Source organism: Podarcis melisellensis (assembly GCF_964234715.1).
Source record: "Podarcis melisellensis genome assembly, chromosome: Z".
Lineage (NCBI taxonomy): Eukaryota > Metazoa > Chordata > Lepidosauria > Squamata > Lacertidae > Podarcis > Podarcis melisellensis.
In genome coordinates this window covers 4207588-4233612 of record NC_138547.1, presented here as the reverse complement: position 1 = coordinate 4233612, position 26025 = coordinate 4207588, and the positions used below count along the sequence as shown (strand labels likewise).

Below are 26025 nucleotides of genomic sequence, written 5' to 3'. Positions count from 1 at the left end.
GAACACCCACAGAGAAAGAGGGAGAGAGTAGGATGGGGGGGCAGAGTGAGGAGAGAAGCAGAAACAGGCTACAGATCTAAGAAGCAGCAATTCCTACTGTGTGCAAGAAATGGATGAATTTCTCTGCTTGGAAGAGGCATTTCCTTGAGACAGCAGGGAAGGTATCTTCTTAGATCATGGATAGGCAAATCTGCAGCCGTCTAGATGTTATTGGACTCCCATCCACCCCTGCCACCATGGCCAATAGACAGGGATGATGGGAGATGTAGTCCAGCTCCATTGGAGGGCAGCCACTGCGATCAAGTGTGGCATCACACATCTATGCCCTGTCAGATGCAGCTGGCCTAGACATACCGTATTTTTCCGTCTATAAGTCACCCCCATGTATAAGACGCCCCCTGTTTTGGGGGACTCAGATTTAAGAAAAGGGGGGGAATGTATCTGTGCATAAAACACTCTCTAATTTTTGACATTATTTTAAAGGGAAAAAACCTAGTCTTATACATGGAGAAATATGGTATTTTTGGCCTGATCCCTTAAGGCACACCTTGCTTCATCCTGATGGGGGCCTCTCAAAATGAACACTACAGGCCCTGCGCTCCTCCTTTGTAACCAGCCTGAGAAAGATTTAACAGCACCTCCCTCCCCCTGCTTTCCCTTTCCAGTTTGCTGCAGACAGAGAGGAGGAGGAGATTTTTGCAGACATTGGCTCCTGCGTTCAACAGCGGCTGCACCTGGAAAGGATGGAGTTTCCAGGTGAGAGCGGGGGGGGGGCACCTGTTTCATCAGGGTGGGGGGTCTGAAAGGTAAGGAGAACAGCACTCTGCAAAAAAAAGTTGAGTCAAGCCTGGGATTGCATGGTTGCCTTAGGGGGCAGAGCTTCCTTCTATCCAGGCTTGCCCCCCCCCTCCCCAGGTGGGAGAGGTGCTTTCAAGAGGAGTCAGGTCTAGAACCGGCAATCCTTGGTTCTCTGTGTACCTGTCGTGTCTGGTGAGCAATTATTATGGTGGCTTGGGGCCTCATCCCAGACAGTGAAGTATAACTCAGAGTCACACACTCACCCTGGCTGGTCATTAATTGCCCAGGACTGGGAGGATTGAAAAGACTCCCAGTTTGGGACTTGGTGACTCTGGTGGTTGCTCAGCTTGGATCTGGACCTGGACTTCACCTGTTTAGGCCTCAGTCCTGGCAGCAGGAGCCCACAATTCTACAAAATGTTCTGCTGGCAAGGAAGGCAAGAATTGTAAACCTGTGGCTACCATTTGGAAAGCTGAATTTTCAATGGGAGAGTAAGTGCACAAACCCAAGTGCCAGGAGAGGAAATTACAAAACTCAAGTGAAAGGGACCATTAGCCAAAATGCCCCTTTGCTGCTCAATGTGTCTGCTCCATTCATTGATGAAGGCATAGGGAGTGACGGGGAGGCAGGAAGAGACGGGCCTAATTTTTTATATCGGAAGAGTAAAGGGTGAAAAAACCTCCCTTCCAGTATCAGAACGAAACTGAGCGCAAAGGAATAAAACAGGGAAGGTAGGTGAAAAGTGCCAGGGGCAATAGAGAAAAGTGATAGGAGAAAGTTACACCTTAAGAGCCCGCTGGATGAGGCCAGTAACCCATCTAGCCCAACATCCTCTTCTCATAGTGGCCAAGCAGATGCCTCAATGGGAAGCCTGCAAACAGGATCCGGCCACAAGAGCAAGTCTCTCCTCTTGCCGCTTCCAGCAGTTGGTGTTTGGGAGCATTGCTGCCTTCACCTGTAATAATAATAATAATAATAATAATAATAATAATAATAATAATAATAATAATTTTTATTTATACCCCACCCTCCCCATCCAAGGCCGGGCTCAGGGCGGCTAACAAGTAATAATAAAAACAAGTTGAATGAAAACAACTTAAAAACAAGATTAAAATACAACATTAAAATATTGAAACATTAAAATATTAAAATGCAGCCTCATCACAGGAGGAGAAAGGAAAAAGAAAGGGGGGGAGGGAATCAAATTGGCTCCAAGCCAAAGGCCAGGCGGAACAACTCTGTCTTACAGGCCCTGCAGAAAGAGATCAGATCCTGCAGGGCCCTGGTCTCATGAGACAGAGTGTTCCACCAGGCTGGAGCCAGTGTTGAAAAGGCCCTTGCTCTGGTTGAAGCTAATCTAACTTCCTTAGGGCCCGGGACCACTAGGGTGTTGCTATTTATGGACCTTGAGGCTCTCTGTGGGGCATACCGGGAGAGGCGGTCCCATAGGTACGAGGGTCCTAGGCCGAGAAGGGGCAGAGGCAGAGCTGTGGCCTTCAGCTGTAGCCTTCAACAGCCTCCCCTCTGTCCACATAGGCAGGGCAGTCATGCCCATGAAATTAACAGAGAGATGCCTCTTATCACCTCTAGTTTGTCCCTGAGTTATGGTGTGAGAGGGGGAGACAGCACCATCAGAGAACCTGTAGGAGGGTGGGAGATGAGAGGAGATTGACCCTAACTCATAATCTCATCCCCACAATAACCCTGTGAGGTAGGTTAGGCTGAGAGGCAGAGACTGGCCCAAGTTCACCCAATGAGCTTCATGACCAAGTGAGGGATGAACCCTGTTCTCCCAGGTCCTGGGACGCAGGTGGCACTGTGGGTTAAACCACAGAGCCTAGGACTTGCCAATCAGAAGGTCGGCAGTTCGAATCCCCGTGAAGGGATGAGCTCCCATTGCTCAGTCCCAGCTCCTGCCAACCTAGCAGTTTGAAAGCATGTCAAAGTGCAAGTAGATAAATAGGTACCACTCAGGCGGGAAGGTAAACGGCGTTTCCATGTGCTGCTCTGGTTTGCCAGAAGCAGCTTAGTCATGCTGGCCACATGACCCGGAAGCTGTATGCCAGCTCCCTCGGCCAGTAAAGCGAGATGAGCGCTGCAACCCCAGAGTCGGCCACGACTGGACCTAATGGTCAGGGGTCCCTTTACCTTTTACCTCCCAGGTCCTCGGCTGATACCACACTTGTACATGGGCGTAACCAGTATTTTTTTGGGGGGGCAGAACCTCAGATTTGTACTGATTTGTATTGATTGGGGGGGGCAACCACCCACCCCCTTGGCTACTGCCCATGCACTTGTGGGCTGAGAATGAGTTGATTTGCAGTGAGTAGGGTGTCTACTATAAATGCCTAATTTTACTCCAGCTGCAGAGTTTAGATATTTTCCTGGTCCTAAACACAGTGCCCACTCTGGATGCCCGTTGCTGGGAATGGCAGCGGGGTGACGCTGCTGTGCTTCTGTGCCCTGCTTGCAGTCTTCCCCAGAGGAATTGGGTTGGCCATTTGGAATCAGGATGAAGAACCAACAGAACCGTTGGCCTGATCCAACAGGGCTCTTCTCATGTGAAGCTTCAGGTTGCCTGGGGACAATGGTGGACAAATTTCAAGGACTAGCTCTACAAAGACCCATGTAGCTTCTTGCTTTCCAGTATCCCAAAACGATGGCAGCTGAGACTGAGACTTGCATTTTACCACCTGGGAGGATTCTGTCAGCACCTTGGTGTGTTGTGTTGCTCCCCCTGCCACCCACCACCACATGGAACCTTCCAGGCATCTTTTGTTTCCTGTTTTCTGTCTCTTGATTCAGAGTCTCCGCTGCTGGAGTCGTTGGACAATCTGTTTAGCCCCAGCCAAGACTCTCCGAAGGAAGAACAGAACTGGGGGCAGGTAAGGTTGCAGCAGTGGCATGTCATAGGCCTGGGCTCTTGGCAGAAAGCCTCCCAACTTGCTTCCAGAGCTGAGGCTGGACTGGAGCCCCACTTCCTCTTTTCTGGGTCAAAAACAGGAACGGGAAGGGGTGGGAAGCAGGACTTCACAACGGGAAAACAGCAGAGTCAGATGCCCAGGAGGTCAAAAACTGGCATTGGTCAACTACTGGCTGACAGTTAACCCCTGTCCATTAAGCAGAAAGTAAAGTACTGGATGCAACCGGAGGCTGCTTTTATTTTATTTTGCTCGGTTTGCTTGCTTGCAGGATTTATATACCACTTTTCCAGGTGGACCTTGACAAAGTGGTTTACATAAGATTGCTCTTATTTGGGGGAGGTGGGGGATGAGTTTCAAAAGAATGGGAAAGGCAACATGCTTGTTTAGAAAAAGCTGTTACTGCTGCTTCTCCCCTCAGAGCAAGATGGTCCTTCAAATGCCCCTGTGGAGCAGGGAGGGGGGCTGTATCCAGTGTTAGTCCTACTCAGAGTAGACCCATTTAATTTGCCAAAGATAGCCATCTATCCATTTTGAGCAGGGGTTAACCCATTAGCCCATCTACGGTAGTTCACAGTTTCCCAGGGTTTCAGATGGGGGGCGTTCCCAGTCCCACCTGGAGGTGCCAAGGATTGAGGACCTTGGTGAAGTGTTCCCTGGTGATTGGTGCCTTTGCCCCATTGCTTCTTGAAACATCTCCCTGATCCTTTTTGTGTGGGGACCTGATTTACTATGCTCTCCTCTTCCATAAGACCCAGCTCCTATGAACACATATGGCTGCCTACATTGCACCCATTGGTCCATTTAGCCTCATACTACCTGCTCTGAGGTTTACCCCCAGCCTCACCTGGAAATGTCAGTATTTGAACCCCTGACCTTCGCCATGCGAAGAATAAACTACCACCACTGAGTTACAGCCCTTCCCCTCATAATGGTTTCCATCTTTCATCATCTGACCCCTGGCAAAGGTGTAAGGGGCTGATGGAAATTGATTTCAACCTCATTTGGAGGGTCCCAGTTTACAAACTGTGTGGGGCAGCTTTGAGGGACTTGTGGCCCCCTGGACTGCAGCTCCCATCGTCCCTGACCATTGGTCATGCTGGCTGGGACCAGTAGGAGATGGAGTCCAACAATATCTGGAAGGCCATAGGTTCACCATCCCTGCACTAGTACTATAAGAAGCTGCCTTTGAGGAGTTAATTTGTTCAGACAGCCTTTACCCAGACTGGCATCTTCCCAGGGTCCCAGAGACAGATGCATCTTCCTCCGTCCCTTCGCTACTCTGGGCTCACAACTGGGAAAAACAACAAATATTGCATGCAAAGCAGGGGCTCTACCTCTGACCCATGATATGTCTACCCCAGGACATTGTGTGCTGATCAACAGTGGCTCTCTTTGCTAGCTCTGGTGTGTGAGATTTCCAGCCCCCACTCCAAACAGGAGATGCTGGGGATTGAACTTGGGACACAAAGCAGGTGTCCTGCTACTGAGATATGGCTCTTTTTCCTCCACCACCAACAGTGTCTTCCCAGAAGTAGCCAGGCCACGTGCCCTTCACTCTTTTATTGACATTCCTTTACTTTCCATTATCCCTCACTCCTCTTAGTCCCACCCCCTGCATCTGCATAATGTAGTTTGGAAGGGCAAATCTGTCCATTTTGGTTCCTGGGTTGGATGGGAGAACCTGTTAACTCTGGTTTATAATTTTTCCCAATCTTAATTCTAGTTCTCCGCATAAGTTTCTGTTGGTTGTTTGTTTGCTTGAAAAAGACCTTTCCTCATTAGCATTTTGATGCTAATTTCTCCTAAGATAAAGATTTCTGATCACAGTTTTGCAGACCATACATTTTTCATGCACCTATTCCTCATATAATGCTTTTTTTTTGCAAGCTACTTTGCACAAAGACAAACCCATTTCTACACACTTTTACCCAGTTATATGAAGTTTTACGCACATGACTTGGCAGTTGGAAAGCCACCTGTCAGTTACCTGACATCATAATGGCATCAGGCAACTGACAAGTGGGATGTTCCACTCACCTGCCAAAGTCAGCCCACGGAGGTCGGGACAGGTAGCAAAAAAGGCTCCCTTACCCATGACATAGTTATAAAGATTGTCAATAAAACCAAACAAATCGAAGTGTAAATAAAGATCCAGCATCTCCAGGGAAGAGGATCTCAGACAGCATTCTTTTTTAAAACCCCCCCCCCCAAAAAAAACCCCAGATAGATATAATAACACATTAATTTGATAATGGTCCACCCCATACCTTTCTTGTCATTGTGATGACATAGAAAACTCAGGGAGAGCTTCGCTTCCTCACCTGTCCTGGGGACAATCTACGGGATATCTAACAATCCGGGATAGCAGCGGAAAGTGGCGCTGGAATAAGGGAATTTCCCGCAAAAAAAGGGGAAGGTTGGCAGCTATGCCCCCCCCCCATGACCCCCATAGCATTTCTATGCAGCTCAGGTCTCCGGGCATCGGGTGTCCTCCGTCGCCAACCGTGTCAGGCAGCGAGAGTGTCCCCCCCCCCGCTCCCAGCATGCCACGCGCCTGGCAGCCGTGTATATAGAGTGGTAAAAATAGCTGGATATCCCATGCAGGGGCAGGCTTCTGGCGAGAAAGAGCCCTCGTCTTCCTGGACCCCCCTTTCTTGTCCCCCTGCACCCCAGCGCTGAGAGGTATGTATGGATCTTCTGTTGGGGCAGGGCTTCTGGGGGAAAGGACACGCCGCCACACACCGCCACACACACACAAATCGCTTAATGCAGCCAGGGAAAGCACGCTGCAATTCTTGTTTTTATTGTTTTCATTCATTGGGTACCACCCGGCAGAACGAGGAAGCAGGACAGATATTTTCATTATGTTGCTCATGGTCTCTGTCGTCGTCGTAGTAAGGGATTCAGTAGAAGGGTACAACCCTGGCTTGGCTGCTAAGTCCGTTTTGCAGCTCAGTGTGCTTGCAGACAAGTAACAATGGAACAATGCAGTGCTGTGCGCTTTTCAGAATTTGATCCCTCTGGCTGGTTTGTCAGTCGTGCGTGTTGCTGTTGTGGTGGCGCTGGTGTGTGTAATACACACACCCATGTCTTGCTTGGGTTGTGCGTCTGGGATAATCAGGAATCTCCCCTGTTAATTCGCTCAAGGTCAGTGTACCTTCCATCTTGCATCGCTGGGATATCCACCCCACCCCCCACAAAGTCATGCCATTAAGAGAAATCGCAGTGTGTGTATGCGCTCCCCGCTCCCCCGCTCCCCATGGCCAGCCACACACCTCCAGCCACAGTGAGATCCCTGTGAAAGGCACGCTCTGTTGTTGTTTTTTACCGGAGTCTGGCTGGAAATGTTGAATCGCTTTGCTAGTTGCTAAGAAACTTCGGGCGGGGGGGGGGAGCTGCAGCCAGTGTTTGTAGCTTATTGAAATGCTAGACTGAAAAGAGCAGCAAGCGTGGGAGGAAAGAAAGTGGGGTGCTTTGCAAGCTGGGAACCTGCAGGTGAGCATGGGCTGAAATTTATCTTTACATACCTATAACAGGTATGTGGAGTTTTGCTGTTCAGGATGTGCAAATGCACTTGAGGTGTGCGTTTGTACAAGAAAGCTTGGCTGGTTGCAATAAGCCAACAGGAGAGCAGTTGCTTTGCACGCAGAAGCTCCAGAGTTTATATCCTGTCGTCTCCGGGTGAAAGGACAGGAGAAGGCTCCCTGGTCCAGGTCCTTGCAAAACAGCTACCTCTTGGAGGATACCAAGATGGCAGAGTCTGGTCCATTAGGCTGAACAAGGTACTGCTCCATCAACCTCAGTCTGTTGTCAGCCACCTGCTTTCTTACTTACATCCTCATCATTATTCAGCTGAGCGGGTAGCCCTGCCTGCCAGCTTCTTCCTTCTCAGAGTTGCTCCTTGTAGAACACAGGAGGGAGAATGGGAACAAAACCAAAATTAGTTGGCTCCTCCAGCTATTGGATGTGGTACCACTTATGTTGGCCTTGTCTTCTGCCCCACCGGCCCCAGCGCACACTAGTGGCAACCAGATGCTTCTGGGCTACATCACTCATCATCCCGGACCATCGACCATGGTGGGAGCTGGTGTTATCTTGTCAGTCCCCAGGATAGAGGGTGCTGGGGTGGGCAGGCAAACAGCCTGAGCTGGGGTAGGGCAGCTCTCTGGGTCCATAATGTAGCTGAGTACTAGAGCACCTGCTTTGCAGTTCCCATCCTGGAAGGACCCAGGAGCAACAGGTGGAACACCCTGCCCACCCCAGACCTTGGAGACCTGCTGCAAGTCAGAGTCCATAGTCAACGCTGCTTCTAGGATTAGGTGAACAAAGAGTTTGACCTTGGATATGGCAGCTGGCTATGGTTAAAGCTGCATCTGAGATAAACAAATAGTAGCTTGAAAGAAGAAAAGTGCTGAATTGTTTTCTGATGTGTCGTAGCATCATGTTAGAAATATGCTTTCCTCCTGGGTGTGTGGAAAAAGGGAAGCTTTTGATGTTTAATAGACTATGGTATTTTAATATTCTGTTGGAAGCCACCTAGAGTGGCTGGGGAATAAATAATAAATTATTATAATATTATTATTATCGCCACCTGTAGAGTGGTGCTTGTTTTAAAAATAGTGTGTGTGTGTGTGTGTACAAACACGCACATATATATGCCTTTCATACAACTAAATTCCACTAAGTAGTCATGTCCATCAATTTCAGTGGGTCTCCTCCAAAGAGAACCAACTTTGGATCCAGCCATTTCAAATTTGGTTTGCAACCAAACCGAAACCTTTTGGGGAAAAGTGAGAAGCTAGTGGTGAAACTCATTTCTGAGAAGAGGTGTGTGTGTGTGTAAAATTCCTGACTGCTGCACAAAATCCACCCAAGTCTGATTTAAGTGCATGAATCAAGGAAGAACTTCCTTGCCACAGCATTTTGTTCAGTGGTGGGCTGGCCCATTATAGCCAGTCCATAGGAGTCAACTCCCAGGGGGCGAAAGGGCTTTGTCCCCACCTAAAATATTTGAGGGGGCTGGCCCCCCCAAAGTCGATGGGTATTGCCATTCAAATGGCATGCGTACAACACATCATGTGATAGATTATACAGGTCAGGGCTCCCCCCCCCCAATATTTTGTTCAATATTGGCACCTCTGAGCCAGTCTAAGATGACCTGACTCTTTTGAAGCCTAAGGGCATCATCCCCTTGTGGGCGGGACCAAAGCCAAAGTGGGTGGAGCAACCAATATGACTCTTAAACTTTATAGTGTAGGCTGTGCTCCACCCACGTCAAAGTCAGGTGTTTCTATGAACATTCAAAGATGGGCATCACCACCCCGGCAGGCCAGAGGCACTGTCAGCGTTCAAGGACATATTGCAACTAATCAAAAACACTCAGGGAAGGTGCAGAGCAGGACCTGTGAGGAATGTAGCCGCTGGGGTGGGGTATGGCTTGGCTGGAGTCCTAAGGGCCAAATACAGCGGCCTGGAAGGCTAAATTTGCTTTCCTCCCCACCCCCCATGCTTGAGGCTCCTCACCCCTGATGTAAGCTTTGAACATTAGGTGTCAGTTGTTAGACTCCTCTAGTCATCAAGGTGTCTTGGAGCATGTGTCCCAAATAACAGCTTTCCAGCTCACCTGAAGGTAGCCGTTGTGGGAATTTGGAAGGCATGTGAATCAAGGCACTTCAAAGTAATCTAAGGCACTTGCAAGCCCCCTGTGGTGGTGTTGTTTTTTTGGAAGGGCCATTTAGAGGTCTCAGTTTTTATGGAAATTTTGAGGTGACATACATTTTGGAGTCTGTCAACTCCAGCCAGCATGGTTGTATGATGCTGGGGATAGCTCAGTTGGTAGAGCATGAGACTCTTATTCCCAAGGTTGTGGGTTCAAAGACCCACTTTGGGCAAAAGATTCGCGCAATGCAGGGAACCTCATGGTCTGTTCCAACTATAATTCTATGTAAAGGTGTTGTAGGCCAAAATATCTGAAGAACATCAGATTGTGCAAGGCAATTGCATCTGACAAATCCAACCCCCTGTGAGCCCATTTGTGGATATTACCAAGCATATGTTATATTATATAATATATAATATCAAAGTGTTATTCTGAACCTACCATTGGGTTAGCGGTGGGTGCTTATAACAAAGTCAAGCACACTTCTGAGGATAGGCAGAGTTCCCGTTCCTCACCATGGAGATGGTCTCCAAGCAATTATGGGAATAATGATTCAGAGCTACCTTGTAAGGTTTAGCAAGATGCGGTTGGCCCCTAACTCAGTTACAGAGCTGTGTAGGCAAAGGGCCTCAGGATCCTTCCCAGTTAAAAAGAACCAGCCGATGGGAAGGCTCTGTGCTTGTGGTTGTGATCACCTGATGCCACTCTACCCCACTATTGGGTAGATGAACAAGCAGGTGGGCTGACACTTGGACAATAAGTTTGCTAGTAGTGTGCACAGCAGGGGTAGCCATTGTGGAAAGATGGGAGTTGTAATCCCAACAACTTATGGAGGGCACTACATTGGCAACCCCGGATAATAGAGGAGGAGGATGTTCCAAATGACTCTGCAGGTGTGTGCTTAAATGCGGTTAACATGGCTTTGAAGGTGAATGAGGCAAATTCATGGAAGATGCTTAATTTATCTGTGGCCATTTAATCACGGTGACTTTATGAAGCTTCCATGTCCAGAACCAGTATATCATTCAATATCAACCCCATGGGGTGGGAAGGGGTGCTCTAGGGAGAGAAATTCCCTAGAGAGAATGTGGAGAGAAAATGGTGAGTGAAGTGAAAGGGGTGCTGCCCCATGTACGGTATTTATATATATGTTTTGTGTTGTTTATTGTCTGATTATTGCCTGTCACTTTGTTGCTTATAGTTTCTTCGTTTATTTGACACTGCCTGTGTCTCACTCTGTGTGTGATTAACACACACACACACACACACACACACACACACACCTTGCATATGGTGTGTTGTTTATAATTTGTGGTGTTCTTTTTCCTGCCCTGCTATTTGTATCAATGAAGAGCAGGTTGCTTAATTAACTAACATATTTAGATATGCTTTTCCATTCATATTTTTTTTTAATGTGGAAATGAGACTGAACACATTGTGAATGAGCACATGCAGAATTGACATGGGCCAGATATAGATAGGTCCATCCATCCATATGCACAGGTCATTTTTAACTTTAGAAAAACCTCCACTTTGCTGTACAATACCGGTGTGTCTTCTCCATTGCAAGGATGTGACCCCTCTGAGATTTATTATGGGTGCCCCATACTTAGAACTCTGAAGCCAGCAAAACCTCAAGGTCATCTGGCCTTATTAGGTGTGTCTGTTGCGGAGTGTAACTGGACCCCACTCCGTCCCTCTTCAGTCAGACCAGTCAGTGAGGTGGGTCGCAGTGATCTTTGCAAAGAACCACAGGTCTATTTTCAGTGCCTGCTCCTTTGGGACTCTTCCCAAAAGCAAGGCTGTTACTTTGGTGCAGGAATGAGGTGTGGCCACGTGTCTGCCAGCAAAACTATCTATTGTATAGTGTTCCCCCTCAGGGCATTCCCATTTTACAGATAGAGGACTGAGGCCAGAAATATTAGTGACTTGCAGAGCTAGGGACTGAAGTCAGACTTCCTAGACAGAAGGGTTTTTTTGGGAGGCTGGGTGCAACAGGGCTCCTGGAGCACTCTGGCTTATGCTTCATAAACACTGTTTGTCTTTGTATGAAAGAGAGTACGTATTTTAACCCCTGGGGGGAGAGACATTTGAATCATCGCCCACATCGTACCATTTCCCCAGTGGTAATCAGTGCCTGAAGCTGCTATTTAATTCCAGTTTTCAAATCCCGTGTCTTACCCTGAATGCAAACAAAACAGAGACAAGCTAATAAGAGAGCAGAGCCTTAGCAGGAAGGCATTGTCAGACACCGTGCTTTTTAGAGACAGGAGTTTGAATTTTTGTTGCTGCATGAGGTATTTGTTCTCCAAATCATAAAGTGTATCCCTGGAATACAGGAAGACAGAGAGGGAGAAGGGACTGTGAATGATGGCCAATAATAATAATAATAATAATAATAATAATAATAATAATAATAATAATAATAAATTTATTATTTATACCCGGCCCATCTGGCTGGGTTTCCACAGCCACTCTGGTTGGCTTCCAACAGAATATTAAAATACAATAACCTATTAAACATTAAAAGCTTCCCTAAACGGGCTGCCTTCAGGTGTCTTCTAAAAGCTTGGTAGTTGTTCTTCTCTTTGACATCTGATGGGAGGGCGTTCCACAGGGCCAGTGCCACTACCGAGAAGGCCCTCTGCCTGGTTTCCTGTAACATGGCTTCTTGCAATTAGGGAACCACCAGAAGGCCCTCGGCGCTGGATCTCAGTGTCCAGGCTGAATGATGGGGGTGGAGACATTCCTTCAGGTAAACTGGACTGAGGCCGTTTAGTGCTTTAAAGGTCAGCACCAACACTTTGAATTGTGCTCGGAAACATACTTACCCTTTTGGCTCCTATCTATTGCTAGAGTTGCCAAACTTTAATCTTGTTAATCACTAGGATGCCTTATTAAAAGGGTGGGGGGGAGCTTGGCATGAGTTGCTAGCTTTTGCTGTTCCTCGGGGCTTTGTCCCTTGCCCCCAACAATGGGAGCATGCGACAGATGTGCATAAAATTATGTGTGGTTTGGAGAAAGTAGATAGGAGTACATTTTTCTCCCTCCCTCATAATACTAGAACCTGGGAACAAATAATGAAGCTATAATGTTGGTGGAAGATTCAGGACAGAGAAAAAGAAGAGAAATTCTTCATAGGGTGCCTAGTTTAACTATGAAATTCACTCCCACAAGATGCACTATGACCACCAAGTAGAATAGTATTAGAAGCAGATTATTCTAAGACTCCCTGGAAAAGACCCTGATGCTGGGAAAGATGGAGGGCACAAGGAGAAGGGGACGACAGAGGACGAGATGGTTGGACAGTGTTCTCGAAGCTACAAACATGAGTTTGACCAAGCTGTGGGAGGCAGTGGAAGACAGGAGGGCCTGGCGTGCTCTGGTCCATGGGGTCACAAAGAGTTGGACACAACTAAATGACTAAACAACAACAGAGGAATTCTCATAGGGGAATCAATTGCTACCAGCCATAATGGCTGTGTTCTGCCTCCACTGTTGGAGAGCGCTGTTGCATAACCTCCAATGTGATGCTGCCCAAATCTGGGACATCATCTTCCAGGTCTGAAATCCTGCGTGATGCACGAGACCCGCACAAAATCACAGATGTGAAAAAAGTCATGGCACCCAAAAACACACATTTTGGGGCAGTGAACGAGACCCCCAAATTCCTACTTTTTTGGGGGGGTGAGATCTTGGCCAGAAATCATGCGAAAGCAGGGCACCCAAAATGGCCGCCTTGCTCACCTGGGAAAAAATGGGAAGTCCCTGTTTTTCCGGGGCAGTTGATGGGTATGCTGTTATGTTCAGGTCCTGCTATTGGGGTTCACCTTGTAGCATCTGGTTGGCCACTTTGGGAACAGGGTGTTTGACTAGCAGGCCCTGGACTTGATTCAGAAGGCTTTTCTTGTGCTCTGAATATAGACATTAAAACAGTGAATTGTGTGGGGTGGATGCAGAAAAGGAGTGTGCCGTCAGTGGCGATCGGCTCATTGCTACCAACCGTGAACTGCATTTTAGGCAGGGAAGAACTCCACTTGGAAACTCCATTCAGGAGCTCCTGAATGGAACCAATCCCAGCGCCAAATTTTAAAAAGTGACAAATACAGCATGCTAAGGAACAATCAGAAAGGCTTGTCTACACTTAGCTTTCCCCCTTTCTGGGCACAGTCCACACTGTAAAGCACTGTGTCCATGAGCTCATCTTCTTCTTTTCCCTTGCGTTTCCTCCATGAAAACCTGCTCTTTAACAGTGAATCAGAACAAATGACAATTTGGATTTTCTGTGGATTGCTGCTTGTTCCAGTTCAATGGTAAAGAATGGGTTTCCATGGGGAAAGAGCCATGCGGGGGGGAACACTCTGACGCAGTGCTTTACAGCACAGACATGTGCTTAGAAACACAGCACAAAAGGAAGTTGGGTGAGGCCTAAGTTCCCAGGTAAATACTTTCAAGCTGCATATTTACCTGCCCTACCTACTACCCCTGATGTCATGTATGATGCCAGTTATAGGGCAGGTGAGAGTGGCTTGGGGGAAATGGCCTCATGGGCCAAATGAAGTAACCCTTGCAAATAGGCAAATGATGGTGAGAAGTGCAAAACAAACATTTGCTTTTAATAATAATAATAATAATAATAATTTATTATTTATACCCCGCCAATCTGGCTGAGTTTCCCCAGCCACTCTGGGCGGCTTCCAACAGAATATTAAAATACAATAGTCTATTAAACATTAAAAGCTTTCCTAAACAGGGCTGCCTTCAGATGTCTTCTAAAAGTTGTTGTTGTTTGTCTCTTTGACATCTGGTGGGAGGGCGTTCCACAGGGCGGGTGCCACTACTGAGAAGGCCCTCTGCCTGGTTCCCTGTAACTTGGCTTCTCGCAGCGAGGGAACTGCCAGAAGGCCGTCGGTGCTGGACCTCAGTGTCCAGGCAGAACGATGGGGGTGGAGTCGCTCCTTCATGTTTTGGGAAGACAACACACACGTGGGGTCAAAAGAGCTTGCTGGTAGCAGCTAGACTTGTTACTGCACCAAATTGCAAGTGCTGTGTGCCATTTTCCATAGATTGTTGGTGCAGTAAGCTTTGGAATGCAGCAGAAAAGCTTCCCTGTCAAAAATGTGTGATCAAAGGGGCTAACCAAACCAGAAATGTATTAGGCTGTATATTTATTATTCCATGCAGGGGAGAGCGAATAGAATACAATGAGCTCCCCCCTCCTCAAAATAGTGACAGTGGGCAAAGACCACAAATAGAAATTGTTGGGGTTAATGTCTAGGTTCGGACTTGTGGAGCCAGCATTATAATTTGCAGTTGTTGATGTCAGCAGAAAATAATTGGGAAAGGGTATTCTCTTGCTGTCTTCAAAAGGGCAGATGCAAACCACATATTTTAACCACATGCAGAGCACATTTAAAGCCCATGACTGCCCCAAAGAATCATGGGGACGGTAGTTTTCCCTTCACAGACTTATAGTTCCCAGCACCCTTACGGTGTGGATCTGCCCTTTGTAACAAAAGAGGGGGAAATGCAATGCTGTTTTGCTGCCGAGCTGTTTTCTGTTTATACTTTTGCACCAGAAAGTTTCTTAATTAAAAAAGAACAGAGCAGGGACATAGCATGGGGGGGGGGAGGGGACATAGCTCTGGGTGCATGATTTTTAGGGGGCATGAGCCAGGTACCCCCACACAAGGATCCCTGTCCCATCCTGTGAGCCCCAGAGCCTGCCCTGGCTGGCCTAGCCTTCGCGTCCCTGGCCCCCTTGCTGAATGGCCACCTGGCCAGTGTTGGGGTGGGGATTTGCCTGCCCAGGGCCACATTGACTGGGCATATTCCTCCCTGCATGGGTGGCCAGGGCTGAGCTGGTACATGGGCTCCGTGCGCCCTCTGGCCCCCATGCACCCATGCCCAGAAGCAGGCGAGGGTTGGTCTAGTGGAGGGGATTCTGTTGGCCCTGAGCATCCTGCCCCTGCCATGCGCCAAAAAAGGATGCAACACTGCTGGTGTGGGAGCAGGGGAGGTTTTTGGCAGTGCTTTGTGGTATGTGTCTCTATTTTCATCTGTTGGAGGGGAGGCATTCATGGTCCTGGGGACTTGAGCTTGTGGTGTAATCCAAGCTGTCCTCCCTCCATTAAATATGAAGCAATTGCAGCTGCTCTCCAAGGCAACCACAGCAAGGCTTCAGGTTAAGAGACACCACAGTAACGTATCCCAGCTTTTTCTCCAAAGAGCTCAGAGCAGCCACCACCACACACATTTTTATTTTTATTTTGTCATTACAGTAGCCTTGAGGGCTAGCCTAGGCTGGGGGGTGGCAATTGAGTCTTCCAGTGGGCTTCATGGGGATTTGGAACTGAGTCTGTCCAGGTCTTAAGTCCAACACACACACAAACACATTCAAACCCCCATGCTCTTCAAAGATTTTTTTGGACTACAAAGTTAATCAACCCTATCCAACATGGCCAATGGTCAGAGATGGTGGGCGCTGTGGTCCAGCCACAAGTCCCATATTCCTGTTTATGCACATGCTGTTTTAGAGGTTAGGACTCTGATTGGCAGCCACTCTCCATAGTATTACCAGGAGTGAGGACCCTGTGCTCCTTCTGGTGTCTGACTATAGCCCCCATCATCCCTGCCACGTTGTCCAGGGCAGATGGGAGTTCGAGCCCAACCACGGCTGGAGAGCCACAAGTTCCCCACACCTTTCTTAGGCATTGGTCTTTCCCACTCCCTCAACCTCAGATCCTATTAAATAAAGATGCTAAGGGTTTGAACTTGATACCAGTTACCTGGGAAACTGCTTCACAGCAGGTCAAACTATTTGTCCACCCAGCCCAGCATGTTCTACTCCAGAGGCAGCTAACCCGTGACCCTCCAGATGTTGTTGTGCTCCAGCTCTCACCAACTGCGGAACAAAATGTTCCCTGCTCCTCTCTTATGTCACCTTGCTTTGTGTCTCTTTCTGCTTTCCACCTGTGGAACTGAATGTCTGCCTTTATCTTCTCTGTTTGGCTGGCTCTGCTTTGCTCTCCGTCTCCTGGCGACTGACGGTGGCAGCACCGCCGCCAGGTAATTGTTGCCGCGGGAACTACATCCTAAGGCATCTGCAATCCCCATTGTGGTGCAACCGTTTCCCCTTCCCTGCTTCTCCTAGATATGTTTGTGTAGGGCTGTTGTGTTCTCTCAGAAGCTGCAACCAGACCGGTGGGTGTCTTGCCTGTTTGCCTTTCAAAGCTGGCCACCGTTGTTGGAGACATGCCGCTTTGGGTGTGCTCCTCTGAGGCAGGAAGTCTGCACATGTCCCAGGCTAGGATCTCTAGTCCTGGATCTTTGGTGGGGTGGAAGACGGCATGTGTCAGAGCAGTGTTTCTCAAACTTGGGTCTCCAGCGGTTGTTGGACTACAACTCCCATCATCCCTTACCACTGGTCCTGCTAAGTAAGGATGATGGGGGTTGTAGTCCAACAACAGCTGGAGACCCAAGAAGAACCTCTGGGGCATCAACTGTCTTCTCCAGCTCTGGCCTCTCATCTGATGCAGAGCCAGCAAATGGTTATGTCAGGGAACTACCATCAGGGCCAGAGGGAGAGAGCGGGCCCCAGAGGGATTCCAGAGAGCGTCCCGGGATGGGAAGAGGCAGCCCATCTTCTGGGGAAGGGAATCAGCATAGCACCAGTGGAGAAGGGGGGCACATGGGGGAATCGGCGAGGCGGTCCCATGACTCCTTCCCAGGGACCAGCGGGGAGAGTAAGGGTTCTCCGCTGCCCACACCCTCCTTGCACAGAAGGCTTCCGCGCAGGGAGAGTAGGCGGAGACTAGGCGTCAAAGAGCTTCTTTGCTGGAAGAAGTTCAAGAAACGCCCACTGACGGATTCTGCCAGCGATTGAGACAGCCACGGGCGAGTGGCTGTCCGGACAGAAAAGGTTCACTCAGGCAACCGGTGTGGCACCGGTTTACGCATGAGCAACCCCTAGAACCATTACAGGTTATTTGGGTTGACGCACCAAGTCCCATGAGTGTGTTTGTGTAGGCAATCTGTAATAGGACAGCTTCTTCCCCCACCACAGGGGTGAGGAACCTCAGGCCCAAAGGATGAATGTGGTCCTTCACTTCTGCTCCTCGTAGCTCTTCCGGATCGCATCCCCTGTCTCTGCCAGCCACACCTCTCACTGGCCCTGCTTAGTGTTGGGAACAGCCATGCCTGGCTGGAGGGTGTCTTTGTACTCCAGTCGTGCCTCTGGGCGGACGATAGGGAGGGAGGCATGGATGGGTCCAGAAACCAACCTATGTCCAAAAGTAAAATTGATATCAGTTGCTCTGCTCATTTTGCCTCTGGCCTTGCCAACCACTGGCACGTGGCCCCTGGAAGGTTGCCTAGAAAGAAGTGTGGCCCTCGGGATGAAAAAGGTTCCCCTGCCCAACCACCTGTGCTGTTGATGTGGTACTTTCTTCTCTCCCTCCCTCCCCTCCATTTATCTCGCAGGAGAACAGAGAAAGAGTGAAGGAGGTTGCTCAGTAAGGGAAAAGGTTAAGAAGCAAAGCAGCAGCATCTTGATGTTTTGAAGACTAGGCCACGCTGGGAGCTGACTGAAATTTTGCTCCCCTCAGTTGCGAAAGAGGAGACTGAAGCTTCCCCAAGGATCTCAACCAAGTGCTTTTGGGGTGGCCTTTGCCAAGCTCTGCAGCCTTCGGCCTAACTGAGCCCTTTGTTGTTGTCTTTTTTTAATTTTAATTTTTTAATTCCAGGCAGAAGAACTCTTTGTCCCAGAATTTTTCAGGATGGCAGCTGGTAAGTGAATCCTCTTACTCTTTCCCTGACTTAGTCTGCCTTATTGCTTTTTCGGCCCAATTCACAGACCATCCCACACAAACTGGATTTGAGGGGGTAGGTCTCTGAGTTTAGGTCTCTGAATACTAGTTGCTGGCAATTGCAACTGCGGAGGAGAGTGCTCTTGTGTTCAGGTCCTTTTTGGGGGGCTTCCCATTGTTGGCCACTCTGATAGTAGGATGCTGCACTAAGTGGGCCACTGGCCTGATCCAGTGGGCTCTATTATTATCCTTCAGGTCTTCTTATCCAACCTCCCTCTCTGTCCAGCTACAAGACGTTATGTCCACCAACTTGGTTTTAGAAAGGGGTTGAGAGGAGAGTAAGAGGAACAACTGAGGAACGAAGACTGCAGCTTGATTGAGGCCGCAAGAGGGGCGTGATAGAGGTGCATAAGATTCTGCATAGTGTGGAGAGGGAGAGGGAGTTTCTCTCTCGCTTTCTTACAATGCTAGGACTCAGGGCCAACCAATGAAGTTGAATGTTGGGCTCTTCAGGACAAACAGAAGGAAGCAGCGCATGAACGATGATGTAGCAATGGCTGCAAAACTTGGATGGGGTTGGAGCAATTCATGGAGGATAAGGCTAGTAATGACAGCTGTGTTTTCCCTCCACTGTTGGAGGCAGTAATATTGTTGATATTTCAGATTGTAAAATGCTATTTTATCTATTGATTTGTTTTTACCTTGTGGGCTTATAGCCGAATAAAGTAATGGAGATGGAGGCAGTAAGCTTCTGAACACCAATTGCTGGGAACCACAAGTGGAGAGGATGCTATTGCACTTGAGTTGCTGCTTGAGTGCTTCCCAGAAGGGGGATCTGGATGGCCCCCGTGAGAACAGGATGTAGGACTACATGAGACCCCTTTGGCCTGACTCAGCTTCAGGTCTGCAATGGAGCCCATCAACACCTGTTATGCCCACCCCACCCAATCTTTCATGGTACCCGCAAACAGCACCAGGTGACCAAGAGCTGCGATGTAAATTTTGCACAACATCCCATTGTGATGTTACATCAGAGGCACTGTCAGGAATCCAATGGTGGATTGGATTTGGTGGTGGACACATTTGGGCTGCACTGCTACCACACTCTGCCTCCCATACGCCAGCCAGCCTTGGTGCCCCCCCCCCCACAGAAGGGTCCCCTTTGCCGTGGGATCCCCTCAAACCTGGAGTCGACTCTCATGCCTTCTGATTGGCCTTACATGTCATTTGAATGGTGAATAGTGATAGGACACATTTTGACAGTCCAAATACACTGTATTCCATCTTGCCAGTAGGTGCATGCCTTGCAGCATTACTCTAGCTGCATTACGTGAGTGTCAGTGGAGGCTGGTGCATCAAGGCGAAAGGGGCATCACCCTACTCATCTCAGCTTGCCCTCGGCTAGCCTCCACCTGCCTGCCTGCCTTCTTTCTTACAACCAGGGGGTGTCTGTGCCTGCCAGATTGCTCCACTGCTGCCTTAGTCTCTGCAAGCTCAGCCATCTGATCTGCACCATGTGGGCTGAGAGTAGCATTGTTTTTGCATGCTTTTGTCATGTCTTCAAATACAATTGGCTGTATTAGCCCGTCTGTTTTTTAATGAATGAGTGAATGAATGAATGGGAACCTGGTTTGCTGACAAAAGTGAGTTCACTGCACAAACTTAGGGCTCATCCACAATTCTGCTTTCCCCACCGCTTTCCTCTAGAAAAACTCAAATCTTTACTACAGAATTGGTGCAAATGTCTATTGGGTTTTCTTCAGATTGACATTTGCTTTTATTTAGCAATAAGGAGCAGGTATCCTGGGGGAAAGCAGAAGGGCAAAGGCTAAACCACACGGGGCAAGAGGAAAGCGATGTCTCACCCGCACTTCCACTTGTCCTGTGCCCAGAAAGTGTGGGTCTGCCTGGTTTTCCTGAGGTGGTCAGCCTGTGTCTGGGCTTTGCCACTTCAGGAGGAGGCTCACAGGTCTGAAAGTTTCTCTATAGAAATAAGTTCTTGGGCAGAGGCTCTCTCCTGGCCTTTGCATCTGAGATCCTCTTAAACAGAGATTGTACTGAGGACCCTCCATAGGAAAAGCAGCTGCTCTGTTCTGAGATGTAGCCACTACCAGCCATGTCCATATGTCATGATAAGCAAGGGCTGCTGGTTGCTGGTAGAAGAAGAAGAAGAGTTTGGATTTGCTATCCCGCTTTATCACTACCCGAAGGAGTCTCAAAGCGGCTAACATTCTCCTTTCCCTTCCTCTCCCACAACAAACACTCTGTGAGGTGAGTGGGGCTGAGAGACTTCAGAGAAGTGTGACTGGCCCAAGGTCACCCAGCAGCTGCAGGTGGAGGAGCGGAGACGCGAACCCGGTTCCCAAGATAACGAGTCCACCGCTTTTAACCACTACACCACACTGGTGTGCTGGTCTCAGCTGTCCAACCACACCTAGTGTGCTTCTCCTCTGCTACATGTCAGAGAAGCAACCCAGGAAGCCACAGTTAAGTTTGGCTTCCCACAATGTCCAAACGCAGCGTCAAGGTTTGCTCCTAGCTGACAAGCCAGTGCTGCTAGCAAGCCTTAAAACTATGGTTTGCCACTGGCTCGTAGCTCATTAGGGGCAAGCTAAGCATGGCTGGTAAATTGCCTTGTTTATTTCTCCCTCTTGTGCTAGAGGAGGAGTAAGGTCAGCGGGGGGTGGTCCGTTGGGACAAGAAGGCCCCTGCCCCATTGAACTCAGCTGGTCCTCAGCTGCTCAAATTCCTTTTTGCAACCAGTCCAGGAGGTGGCGCTCACTGACCTCTCCCCCCTTAGTGTTTCCTTTGTATATCTCAACAGGGAGGAGGATGGGAGCAAAATTAGAACTAGTGGGCTCTGCCTGCCATTGGCTCTGGCACCACCTGCTGTTGGTTTCCCTGCCTTCCGCTCCACCAGTCCCAAGGGGCACTATCCTGCACTGGGAATGACTGGCCCATGGGGATCGGCATGCCCATAATCTACAACAGACCATGATAATCAGACAACTTTGTCCTTTCTTAGCTGCAAACGTGGCTTTCCTTGGAACACCCCTTCTGCATTTTAGGTCGGTCTGCAGTACGGAAACCAGAACATAAACATCTCTGGTTCAGGCACATCAAAAGATTTCCCCAAGCCACACATGTCCCCAAGTAGGCAGTTGTAATTCTAGAAAGCTGTAATTAAAGGAGACCTCACCCTGCTGCTTGCTGATGATGCTCTGAGCTGTGGACTGCTCCAAAACCAACCCTCTTTATTTTTAGCTCTGCTGCCTTCGCTGTCAGTTAGGTTTTCACCCATCCAGTGCAACCTTCCAAGGGCCACGTGCAAACAGTGGACGGGGCCAGAGTCTAGTTTCTAGACTCCCCCACCCCACCCCCTTCTCTAACTTCTGCCCAGGCAAGGAATGGGCGCAATCAGAGATTTGGGACACATCCCAGGCAGGCAAAAGTAGGGCCAGTGAAGGACGTGGCCTGGGAAGTTCTGAGGGCCAGATAAGTAAGCCTGGAGGGCCACAATTCGCCCTGAGCCTGAGGTTCTCTACCACTGCCCTAAAATGCAAGAGATGGGGGTGAAACTGCCTGCACCCTCACATTACTGACTTCAGGAGGAATATAAAACAATCCCTGTACTCTGAAATCATTGGCTTGAAGGAATGTGGTTGTTTCTTAAGTGTTTCTGCCATAGGTTCCTTCAGGAGGAAGGATGCCATATAAAGGAATAAATTAAATTAAATTCAAATTAAACTTTCAGTAGTTTGAAATTTGGCTCAAGCCCAGCAAGGGACATGCAAAATCCCATCCTGATGTGGATTTGTGGCCTAGTGCCCCAAATGCCAACACTCTTGCAGTGTTGTGCTTCTAAAACACAAATCCAGACTTAATTCTGTGCATGCAGGCAGATTTGTACATCCAGGTCAGGCAGCAGGTTGGACACTGTTGGTGCCAGCAAGAGCTGCAGACTAGAAATTATACCATTCCCATAATTCCACATGCATTTTTTATTATTAAAAAAAAGCACAGGAAATATGAACAGATGATAAAAAGAACAGATTCCTGAACCTTGATGACTCCACATTTTGAGAACGTGGAAATTAACAGCTGGGTACACGGGCATAACCAGGATTTATTGGAGGTGGGGCAGGACACCCCCCTGTCATCATCCTCTGTCTGGCTCAATCTAGCAGATTTGGAATGAAATGTCTCAACATCAATTGTTTTAAATTACTTTCATTTGACCCCAAGCGCTCAGAAAAATTAGTCAAAATCTACAATTTCTACTTATTAGTTAAGTATTTTTATTTATTGATTGATTATGCCCATGGCTGGGTAAGTGCAGTCATGATAATTGTCCTTCAGTTGTGAGAGAAAATTCTTACTTTACATGCCCTGAAGCACTCTTTTTCATTCTTACTTCACATCTGAGACCTGGGGCTTAGGAAAGGACTGGGCTCAGGAGTTCTCACTCCTCCTGCTCCAGCCCTAAAAAGGGTGTATGTGAGCAAAAAATACCCTCTGCACCAATGCATTTTAAGTAAGGAGTTGGGGTCAGTCTGCGGGCAAGATTACCCTTTTAAAGGGGCTTTTTTTCCAGCAGCAGCTCAGGGGAACTAAGTTCCAGCAACTCTCAGTGAGCACCATTGCCATTCTAAGAGAACAAGGGAGGTGAGTTCTGGCACCTCTTTTTCTAGGAAAAATAGCATTGGCTACATCCAGCGTGACATCGTGGATATTCTGGGCTTTAGGGCTACAGAGACGCAAGTTCAAATCCCCACTGAGCCAAAAAAACTCAGAGAGGCTAGTCATTCTCTCTAAGTCTGGACCTACCTCACAGGGCTGTTGTGAGGATACACTGGGAGGACAGAGGAAAAACCGTGTGCGCTGCCCTGAGTTCTTTGGAGAAGAGACAGCATGAAAATTAGAACATCAGAATAGCATCTTGTTTTCCACGGTGGACAACCAAATGCATCTGGGAAGCCCTGTTCTTGCTCTGGTTCCCCAACAAGCTGATTTTCAGAAGCATGCTGCCTCTAGGTGTGATTCCTGCATTTCAGGGGGTTGGAAAATGACCCTTGGTGTTCCCTTCCACCCCTACGGTTCTATAATTCTGTAATGATGGAAGGAGGCCTGTATCACCCACCTTTCAGCTTCACTGAGTTGACTTCACAGGGTTCTGGCATTATGAGAGAGGGAGAAGAAGCTCTCTGCACCACAAGCAATTCTGTATAGCTCTATCATGCCTCACTCTTACTAGTGTGGTATAGCAGGTATGACTAGGACCTAGGAGACCTGGGTTCAAATCCCCGCTCACTGGGTCGCCTTGGGCCAGTCACTTGCTCTCAACCTATCCTACCTTGCCGGGTTGTTGTGAGATGAAATTAGAATGTTGTATGCCACCTGGAGCTCCTTGGAGGAAAGAAGGGATATAAATGCAACAAAACAAACAATCACGCAAGCCCCTAACCATCGAAACCTGTCCTCGAGGGGGAGTTTCTCCAGCTCTCTTTGCTCAGTCTCATACCATCTTCCATTATTACTAATTTTAGCAAGAGCCTCTCTTGCATTCTGAGTGCAGATTGGAGTTGAAAAAGATTCATAGTGAGGCGGCCTCCTCCATTTAGATGGTTTTATTTTTAAATTTAAATTATATCCAGATTTTAAGGCTGTCCACTGTTACTGGCACTTTAGCGGGCTGTGAACGTAACGCGTCCTACTTGTGTTGGTTTGTGTTGTAGAAGTTATGTTTCCTACTACCCAAAACAAATCAAGCTTCCCACAGCTAGTGCCGCTGGGGGTTTAGACTATAAAGAATCCGCTCTCCCCATATTTCTGGATTTTATTTTGCCTCACCTCAAGATGCTTAGTTACTTCCTCTTCCTGTAACTGGAATACATCTGATATTTTTTTCAAATGAGTTCAAGATTCCTCCAGCTTCTCTCAAGAGTCAAAATTGAATTGTGCTGAGGAGAGGCACTCAAAGCAACAGATCATCATACACTAACATGGAGCAGTGCATGAAGTCCCTTTGAACTCTATGATCCTATGACTCTATGATTCTATGACTCTGGGTCCTCCTGGGCTGGATCCAGGCTCTGTTTGCAAAAGGGACCACATCTGGAATCCTCCACCCGTATTGGATTCTTGGCCCCCTGCAGATGCTGCATGAAACAATTGAGCTCTGGCATCTCCTGGGCCTTAGCAACGGTCTCCCTGGCAACCTGTGTTGGACTCTGAGCCACAAGGCCTCCCTAAAAAGCCTAAGCCCAGCCCAGCCCCAGCTGTGGAGGGCAGGGTGCCCAGAGGCTCATGGACAAAAAATGTACTAAGCAGGAAAAGAGAGGCTTTCTGGGGGGCGGGAACAAGGAGGAAAGACAGGACGGGAATCAAAGCAGCAAAAAGGAGCTACCAGTTTTGGAGGGAAGATGGGTGCCCAGTGTTCCTGTGTGGAAGATCCCATAGTTAAAGCTGGCAAAGGTAATCCTGGGAGGGAAGGCAGCGATATTTGCATCTGATGGCCTTAGGGCTTGTCTGAAATCCTTTGAAAGATGGAAGCTGGCTTCTGTTCACATTGCCCAAATGCAAAGGCTGAGCGCCTTCCATTTGGCAAGGGGCTGGGGTGGAGAGCAGCAGCAATAGCACGTGTGTGTGTGTGTGTGTGTGTGTGTGTGTGTGTGTATCAGCACTTGCTTTCTGCTGAATATCTCTCCCTGGGCGGGCATCTGGTAAATGTCCACAAGTGCTTGCCTCCCAGAGCTTAACGTTGTCTTGTTCCTTCTTTTCCCCCTCCCAGAAAAATTGAAAAACCACAAGATCATCTTTGTAGTTGGTAAGTATAGGAGAAGTTGCTGGTCAGCCTGATGCAGAAATAGATCTCTCATCCAGCTCATAGATTTCCAAACAAACAGGAACAGGAACATTAATAAAAGTGAGGAACTTACCACTGAAGGGTTGGCTGGGGTATATTAAGGAAGGATCTGGGGCATGGATAGGCAAATTAAGGCCTGCAGGCCGGATCTGGCCCAATCGCCTTCTAAATCTGGCCCGCGGACGGTCCAGGAATCAGCTTGTTTTTACATGAGTAGAATGTGTCCTTTTATTTAAATTGTATCTCTGGGTGATTTGTGGGGCCTGCCTGGTGTTTTTACATGAGTAGAATATGTGCTTTTATTTAAAATGCATATCTGGGTTATTTGTGGGGCATAGGAATTTGTTCATCCCCCCCCCCCAAATATATATATAGTCCGGCCCCCCACAAGGTCTGAGGGACAGTGGACTGGCGCCCTGCTGTAACATGATCTGGGGCATGTTAAAATCCCAAGGAAGAGTAACAACAATAACAAGCATAGGATTCCTGGTGCCCCCCCCCAGCTGTTCAGGCTTCCATCCTTCCAGGGACCCTCAGCCTACCTCTCCCCAGTAGGCAGTCACAGTTGGAGTAGGGGTAGGGGAGTTTGCATTTAAAGGTGAACCTGTCTGACCCACACTTTCAGAAACAGTACCACGAAACAAAACGCAGCAGAGCTTTAAAACTCATCATTATCCAAGTTTTGCAATGCAGTTCTCCTGCCAAGTAATGTGTTACAAAAATGCACTTACACTCTGGGGTTTGGGGTGGGCGTCCATTAAATTGCGTATATTAATGAAAGTAACATAGAGATGTGCATTACGCTAGGGGGAATTGCTTTGCAAAATAGCATTTGTTTTGAAAATCTGCATACAAAAATGAGTTTATGTGGAGAAATTCACACAACAATGCTGATGAATTTTCATGAGGTTCTTTTTCTTTTTTGCAAACTGATGTGGCCATGTGGCAAACTGAATTTAAGACTGGAAAAAG

At 48.3% G+C, this 26025-nt stretch overlaps 1 protein-coding gene across 5 annotated transcripts in view; it reads left to right on the top strand.

The window, feature by feature from the left end:
- Positions 1 to 26025, top strand: part of AK1 (adenylate kinase 1) — a 53219-nt gene that overhangs the window by 14972 nt on the left and 12222 nt on the right. For 2 of the 5 annotated variants that reach the window (XM_081896485.1, XM_081896484.1), the window contains exons 7-10: positions 666 to 756; positions 3604 to 3683; positions 18126 to 18168; positions 24979 to 25014. In XM_081896485.1, the coding sequence (XP_081752611.1) occupies positions 666 to 756; positions 3604 to 3683; positions 18126 to 18168; positions 24979 to 25014 (250 nt within the window). Of the gene's footprint in view, positions 1 to 665; positions 757 to 2353; positions 2406 to 3603; positions 3684 to 6264; positions 6405 to 18125; positions 18169 to 24418; positions 24663 to 24978; positions 25015 to 26025 lie in introns of those variants that run through there. The other 3 variants (XM_081896486.1, XM_081896488.1, XM_081896487.1) reach the window with 3 other exon arrangements.